This window comes from Syngnathus leptorhynchus, chromosome 14 (assembly GCF_054491065.1).
Source record: "Syngnathus leptorhynchus isolate UIUO chromosome 14, UIUO_Slep, whole genome shotgun sequence".
Classification (NCBI taxonomy): domain Eukaryota; kingdom Metazoa; phylum Chordata; class Actinopteri; order Syngnathiformes; family Syngnathidae; genus Syngnathus; species Syngnathus leptorhynchus.
In genome coordinates this window covers 9,844,273-9,852,642 of record NC_141208.1, presented here as the reverse complement: position 1 = coordinate 9,852,642, position 8,370 = coordinate 9,844,273, and the positions used below count along the sequence as shown (strand labels likewise).

Genomic DNA, 8,370 nt, shown 5'->3' with positions numbered 1-8,370 from the left:
CAGAGGATTATTGCATCTATAGGCAGGGTCGCCGTGAAGTCATAGACTGTGATTCAAGGTCCATCATAATAAGTGACAGCGGAAGGGGCCTAGAATATACAAATTTCCCTTTCCAGCATTCACTTGGGAGCCTCATTTCCCCGGCACCTTTGTTGCCCTGTTGTGTCAGACTCAGATCCACACTCAGACAGCCAAATGCGTTGAGTGACAGAGCAAAACCGATCAACAAGCTTGCACCATGAATATTTTTAGAGCTGCCGTAGTGCGTCCTCTAGTGGACAAATCAGGGGTGACCAAACCTTTTTTCAATGAGGGCCACATGCATAAACCTACAGCAGGGGTCGGCAATTACGTTTGGACGCGGGCCAAAACAAAATTCAGACAATGGCATCGCGGGCCATTGCTTTTTTTTCCTGCCGTATGTTCATTTTACACTTAACTACGGTATTAGAAGAGAATGAACCTTAAGGTAGGAAATATCAATAGTTTATCTGAATGGGTCGTGTATTTATCAACCAAATGAACCAACCTTTGCATGTTTTTATGATTGAACTCGTTGTTTACATAGAATACTGGGTGGGCCTCCTTAAAACACGCAGCGTGAATGGGCATAGTGGTCAACACATTCTTACCCATAGGCCTCAGCGGCACGTGTTTTCTTTTTGTGTCCCGGATGTAACATCACATGAACTGACTGTCAACATGCAAGATGGCCACGCATCACAGGCAAAATGCTGCTGGGCGGAGAAAAGTACAGGTAAATTCGAGTAGTTGTTTGATCGCCAAGCCCTTGGCCGCGGCTAAAGCATGGCGGTCATTTTAAACGAGTCTTTCGCGGATAATAGACTACCATTAATAAGAATGATTTAAGAGCATCGTTACTGTTAGGACTCTTCAAAGTCGAGCCGGCTAATTTAGCTAGCTTAGCTTCATGTAGAGCATTTTGTGCTATCGTCGGCGCCAAAAAAGAGGCACTTTAGCCTGCATTTTCTCTAACAAGTACGTGTCGGATATCTGCACATCCCACTACCGCTCTTGCCAACTATTTTCCGTGATGTCTCAGCTGTATTAGTTTCGTTATTTTTAATAGCTTTGCGTCACTCTTGGTGGGCTCGGTCTAATTGCTGGGAGAATGGTCGTAGGTGGCTCTTTGTACATTAAGTGTTTTCCATCGATATGATTATTAAGTGAAAGAATGCAATGGAACCTCAATCGGTATCGGTTTGTATATGATGATTTGCGCTTATTTTGTACAAGACGTTCTAATACGCCGCAATTCCACCTTGCATACTACCGGCGCAGTAGAGATAAAAGTTGTTACGTAAATACATTTCGAGCATCTTCAAGAGAAGTGTCGTGGGAATCAGAGGTCATGGCCCCAGCAGCCTGACCTCAGCGCTTACCTGAGCCCCCCTTCCGCTTCAGGTATCCTACGTCATTAGAGATGAGGTGGAGAAGTACAACAGAAATGGGGTGAATGCTCTTCAACTTGACCCTGCGTTAAACCGACTCTTCACAGCTGGAAGAGACTCAATCATCCGTATTTGGAGTGTCTACCAGCATAAGGTATTGAGTGTCATTATGCTGTCATACATGAGTATGCCAAACTCCAGATGAAGGTGTACATTAATTTGTACTGTCATTGTAGCAGGACCCGTATATTGCTTCAATGGAGCATCATACAGACTGGGTCAATGACATAGTTCTTTGTTGCAATGGGAAAACATGTAAGTTGGTCATCAACATCTTAATACTTTGGACTTCAAGAAGCTAAATTTACAACTGCCTGATATGGACTGATCTGGTGATCACATGTTTTCAGTGATATCTGCTTCCTCGGATACGACAGTAAAAGTATGGAATGCACATAAAGGGTTCTGTATGTCAACGTTACGAACACACAAAGACTATGTGAAAGCCTTAGCCTATGCTAAGGACAAGGAGCTGGTGGCATCTGCAGGGCTTGACCGGCAGATATTTCTCTGGGATGTCAATACTCTTACAGCACTCACTGCTTCCAACAACACTGTAACAAGTAAGTTGCATTATTGCTGTCCTATTTTGATGACTGTTACCGTTTGGTTAGTGCATTGTATCTTTACCTAACATTGTACATTTTGTATAAAACAGCTTCGTCACTCAGCGGGAACAAGGATTCAATCTATAGTCTGGCTATGAACCAGATGGGCACAGTGATAGTGTCTGGATCCACAGAAAAGGTGAGGTTTCCCTTACCTCTTTCACAACCGATTGTCGAATGATTCTTAATGCCTTGCTGTTTCCCAGGTGCTGAGAGTGTGGGATCCACGAACATGTGCAAAACTGATGAAGCTAAAAGGTCACACAGATAACGTCAAGTCACTGCTGTTGAATCGGGATGGTACTCAAGTGAGTTCCCCTGTTAAAAATTATAGCTCACAGATTTTTTTTTTTTCTAGGGCTGATATTGATTTTGCAAACAGTATTAATTTTCATTGAAAGAGAAAATATTGGTGAAGAAAAGCAAACTAACCCCTAAACGTGTTTATTGAATAACGTTTCAAATTTACAAAATGTGGAGGTTTTGTTGTAATCAATGAAAATCGGCGTAACTGCTTCTAATAGACATCTTAGTTTGAAAGTTTTAACAATTTATTTTTCAATTTATTTATAATTTTTAAATGTTTCATTTTTTACTATTCTGCTTCGCCGCCCTGCAGTGCCTGTCCGGCAGTTCGGATGGAACAATTCGTCTGTGGTCCCTTGGTCAGCAGCGATGCATTGCCACGTACCGTGTGCACGACGAAGGCGTTTGGGCCCTGCAGGTCAATGAGGCTTTTACGCATGTCTATTCTGGTGGTCGAGACAAGAAGATTTATTGTACTGACCTGCGCAACCCAGACATCCGTGTTCTCATTTGTGAAGAGAAGGCCCCAGTGCTGAAAGTAAGAATACACACAAATAAGAATAACAATTAGTAGTGTCCGACAACAGTACAATAAATGCACCATCTATTGTTTGTATTTGATATGTCCCTTCTTCGGCACCAGACTATATCATATTAATAGTAATATTTTTTACCTCTCTGACACATATTATCGACATTTAAATTTAGACTGCCCGAAAAAAGTTTGTAAATAAATTCTACTTTAATAGCACCAGAAAGTGTTTCCAAACTTATGCCCAGTATTGTATTAAAATACACTAAACTTAGGAGAACATTTCAAAGTACGCCTCGGCATGTGCATTCTCCAAATAAGAGTCACAGCGTGCTTGCTTCAAGCTTGTTATTACTGCACTTAATGTGTAATTCCAAAATTAGACTTGCAAAAGTCTGAAGAAAAAAACAAACTTTTAAGTAGCACAGAACACCCAATGTTCATAAGAGTGGTTGCAAGCTACTAACGAGTATTGGAAATGTGCATAAAAAGTTAACCACATGTAATAAAAAGGCCTCTACATAATTAAATTCTAAATTCAATTGGAGCATTCTTTGATGCGTCAGGCCATTTGAGAAAAATTGTGCATGGTCTCAAAGGCGACCTGATGTAGAATTACATTAAATTAAATTTGTCACTGCAGTATAGGAACAGAATTGTTGTAAATCCTGTATGTGCACTGCACTTCCATTCAAACTCACCCCTCTATTTCCCTTGCACAGATGGAACTGGACAGATCTGCTGACCCGCCTCCTGCTATCTGGGTCTCCACCACCAAGTCATCTGTTAATAAATGGGTAGGCATGCGTAATGCAATGGCGCTATGAACAGAATGACTCTACAATACAGTGTAGTTAAATTCATGTCAACTTGTTTTGGGCACTAAGTATTTGTCATACAGAGCCATTTTTTAATAATGTGGTTGTTAATTTTGCATGCCATAGTGCAGTGTAGTTTTGCTGAATATGCGCATCTACACAGTCTCTCAAGGGAATGCACAACTTCAGATCATCAGGGGAGTACGATAATGACTGCAGCACCCCTTTAATGCCACTGTGCACACAGTCAGAGCAAGTCATCAAAGGTAAACCTGTTTATGTCGCACTAGAGGTTTTCCTCAGCCTCCCAGTTCAATGTGGAAATGTCTCAATTGCCTTTGCAGGTGGGGCAAGTATCATACAGTGTCACATTCTGAATGACAAGAGGCACATACTTACCAAAGACACCAACAACAACGTGGCTTTCTGGGATGTCTTGAAGGTAAAAATGACAGCAGTAGAGTATGCTCAACAAAACCATCGTCAAATAAGTGAATGGATCCCTTGCATGATCTTCAGGCTTGCAAGGGGGAAGACCTGGGCAAAGTGGAGTTTGATGAGGAGATCAAAAAGCGCTTCAAGATGGTTTATGTGCCAAACTGGTTCTCAGTTGATTTGAAAACTGGGGTGAGTCACAATCTTCAACGTGGAAACTCATCTCACTAGGATGCCATACAAACAATACAATATTATAAATTTAACGAGTCCTCCAAACATAACCCTCACCAAAGTATGAATGCTGAAATAATGAGCTTGTCTCAAATTTACTCACAAAATGAAATGTGAAATGCCGACTTACCCATAATTAATGTGTCCCGTCAGTTGAGAATCATCGCTCTAAGGCAGGCATGTCCAAAGTCCGGCCCGCGGGCCAATTGCGGCCCGTGGTCAAATTTCATCAGGCCCGCAGCCTCTGTGATAAAATCTTTAGTATGTGGCCCGCCGCCATTGTTGACCAGCGCTTTAATACACACGTACCAAAGCTATTTTATATTTATGCCGCAGAAATGTAATCTCGCGCGACCCGGCGTGATTTCACAGCGAGAACATGACTCCAGCTGTCCTGCTATGCGGAGCATGCGCAAATCAAATGCGGAAATAAACCCGTTGTAAAAAGGGTACGCGCGAACCGGCTGCGTGAACCCTGTGTGAAATGTTCATGAGGCGAAAATAATTTTAAACTCATGTAAATTTAAGGTATTTCATACAGTTTGTTCAATGTTATCGTATTTTATGTATTATAACTCCTGTTTAAAATGTTCATGAGGCGAAAATAATTTTAAACTCATGTAAATTTAAGGTATTTCATACAGTTTGTTCAATGTTATCGGACTCTTCAGATATGAATGAAAGGCAGAATTTGTGTTTTTAGAGTTGTTCACATCTGCCTGAGTGGCTTATATTTGGTTATTTTGTCATTTAAAAAATAAAGACAATTGGGAGAATGAAATTTGTTTTATAACAGTGTTTATTTGGATGAAATTGTAGTTAAAAAAATGTCCGAAAAAACTACTGGCCCCCGGGCCCCTTCACTTTATCAAATCTGGCCCTCCTTGCAAAAAGTTTGGACACCCCTGCTCTAAGGCAATGGTCTAAAATCAGCATTTCCTCTCTGCTCTGCTGATAAACAGATGCTCACCATCACACTGGACGAAAGTGACTGCTTTGCTGCCTGGGTGTCTGCCAAGGATGCAGGTTTCTCAAGCTCAGACGGATCTGACCCAAAATGTAGGAAACCTGCTAAGATCATTTTTGCTACACTCATTGCAAACAGAATTATTTACGTTATTCTTTTGTCTCCGCAGTAAATTTGGGTGGTTTGCTGCTTCAGGCTCTGCTGGAGTTTTGGCCCAGAACTCGCATCAATTCTGTGGATGAGGAAGAGAATGAAGTGAACCATGGTGAGACAGTCTGACAACATTGATGATCAACACTTGACATACCGTATTTTCCGGACTATAAGGCGCACCTAAAAACTTAAAATTTTCTCAAAAGCAGACAGTGCGCCTTATAGTCCGGTGCGCCTTATATATGGATCAATTTATGAATTTGTTGATCCATACTGGTTGTACACAGTGCTCTGCCAAAATTTTCAGTACGTTTTAGTACAACTAGTAAATTACAAGGTTGCATCGCTTACCAGCATTACGGCAACCGTGGTCAGGGGGCGTCACTGAATAGCTGTTGTACCCGTGAGGCTATTTCATGTCAAAATAGGCTGCTCTGTTAATGTTTCGAGTACATTCACGGATCGATACGGAAGGGAAACAGGTAAGCAGTACTAAGGTGTTATATCAAACTTTTGTCAGTTCTGATAATTTTATAGGATAGTTTGAGAAACGCGATTGTTTACAGAGGGCTCATTGGTTATTGGCTAGTGGATGCATATCGCAACCCTAGTTAACCGCAGTTTGTTGCAGTATAGCTTCTATTTTATGCGCCTTATAATCCGGTGCGCCTTATATATGGACAAAGTTTTAAAATGGGCCGTTCATTGAAAGTGCACCTTATAATCTGGTGGGCCTTTTGGTCCGAAAAATACGGTAGTTACTTTTTACGTCCACAATGATAGGTTGCTTTTTGTATTATTTTGCATTTAAGTGGCTCGGGATTTGTCGGATTGACAAACATGTCACATGGTCTACAGTGAATGGAGAGCAGGAGAATCGTGTCCAGAAAGGAAACGGATACTTTCAGGTGCCACCACATACACCGGTCATCTTCGGGGAAGCAGGTGGCAGAACTCTTTTTAGGTAACGTTGTGTATCTCGCAAGTGTCGAAAGGTACTGAGAAATCTCCAAAAATGATTTTAAAACTACTTAAAAAGTTGAGCCTGGAAAATTGTATGACTAGTGCGGACAGCATAAAAAGGAGCACACTTCATTGGTGGTGTGATTGTGCTGCAGGTTGCTTTGTCGAGATTCAGGCGGAGAGACTGAGTCGATGCTGCTGAACGAGACCGTTCCTCAATGGGTCATTGACATCACAGTAGATGTGAGTCATATGCGCATATTCACATTTTTGCTTGAAAAGTCACTGACATTTGTTTGATTATTATTATTATTTTTTTTTTTTTAAATACAAACTATTTGACAATAAAAACAAGAAACTGGTTGGACTGGATTGCCTTGTCCAGAGATGTCTTAACTGTCAACGTGTCACATTAACAGTATGATAATAACAACACTAATTCAACAGAAGTGCAAATTGAAGAAGTTCAATAGTTCATTCAATAGTTTTGTCTATACTTTGTTTTTTAACAGCATTCCTCTTGCATGTTTTCCCTTGTCTTCTTCTTACCAGAAAAATATGCCCAAATTCAACAAAATCCCATTCTACCTCCAGCCTCATTCATCCTCTGGTGCAAAAACTCTGAAGAAGTGAGTTGTTCCTTATCTCCACTTCATGGAGAAGGCAAAGGCGTTGTCTTCATTCAACCCATTTGCCCCTTGGTGCACCACAGGGACCGTCTTTCAGCCAGTGACATGCTGCAGGTGAGGAAGGTGATGGAACACGTGTACGAGAAGATCATCAACCTGGACAACGAATCTCAGACCACCAGTTCCTCTGCCAACGATAAGCCCGGCGAGCAAGAAAAGGAGGAGGACATGGCCATGCTAGCTGAGGAGAAGATAGAACTCATGTGTCAAGAGCAGGTACATTTTAATTACCCGTCCTCATTTTTTTAGGACATTGACATGCGCAGAACATCTAAGACATTGCTTATTTCCTATATTGAAGAACAATTTTAACGGCAATAGAACTTCTGCCACTTTATGATAGACCTAATAACTAGTTAGTATTATTTATGGTGGTACTTGGTGTAAAAACCTTTAGAAGCACTGCTCTAAAAACTGGTCTCCCTCTCTTCCCCTCACAAGGTTCTGGATCCTAACATGGACCTGCGAACAGTTAAACATTTTATCTGGAAAAGTGGCGGGGACTTGACACTTCACTATAGGCAGAAGTCTACGTGAAAGTTAGATTTGGAAGAGCAAGAATTTATTTTTTTTGTCATTTGCCAATCGCCACTCATCCAACATGTAGTATCCTGAATTCCATTCACAGTCAAACGGTTTGTGCTATCCACATGAATTCAGTGAGATATTTCTAAGGATGTGTCATAAGGAACATACCAGGCTGGAGCAGCCAAGAGACAAGATGGATTTTTTTTTTTTTTTTTAATACAGTTTGAAGAATGAACTCAATTTTACTCTACAGGACTAAAACCTTTTTGTTTTTTATTTTACATCTTTGACTGCTATGTTTATTATAAACTGCTGTACATGTTTGTTTGAGTGAATGCGTGTGTTTACGCACGTGTGCAGAATGTTATAGTACATTCCAGACCTGTCCTTGTTCTACAAACACTCCACGGTGTCAACAGATTCTCCGTTTTGGAACGCCCACTCACGCTTTCTGCAAGCGTCAAGTCGCCCATCCTCACTCGAAAGTAACCTCCAGTTGTAATCACAAGAAAGCTTGAACATCATCACACTTGTCTTTGTCTCTTTTAGCTGTGCTGTTCTCAGTGAGCGGAATGTTTTCATGTTAACCTTGTGTAAAATATTTTTGATTTAAATAAGATTTTGTGGGGAGGAGGTTGGAGGACATCATCAATTCTGTTGTACAG

At 41.1% G+C, this 8,370-nt stretch overlaps 1 protein-coding gene across 2 annotated transcripts; it reads left to right on the top strand.

Moving 5' to 3' along the window:
- The first annotated feature begins 615 nt into the window (after positions 1-615).
- LOC147046572 (WD repeat-containing protein 48) lies at positions 616-8,229 on the top strand. 2 transcript variants are annotated; one of them, XM_085930540.1, is made up of 18 exons: positions 616-757; positions 1,426-1,566; positions 1,649-1,727; positions 1,823-2,035; positions 2,131-2,219; positions 2,287-2,388; positions 2,700-2,924; positions 3,641-3,715; positions 3,900-4,002; positions 4,081-4,178; positions 4,256-4,363; positions 5,368-5,464; positions 5,542-5,637; positions 6,384-6,489; positions 6,644-6,731; positions 7,041-7,117; positions 7,201-7,393; positions 7,619-8,229. In XM_085930540.1, the coding sequence occupies exons 1-18, from the start codon at positions 710-712 to the stop codon at positions 7,712-7,714; spliced, it is 2,034 nt and encodes a 677-aa protein (XP_085786666.1). In that variant the 5' UTR covers positions 616-709; the 3' UTR covers positions 7,715-8,229. The 2 variants fall into 2 exon arrangements, with proteins under 2 accessions (XP_085786666.1, XP_085786667.1); XM_085930541.1 differs by having other exon boundaries at positions 686-757; positions 2,700-2,804.
- Positions 8,230-8,370: the final 141 nt, after the last annotated feature.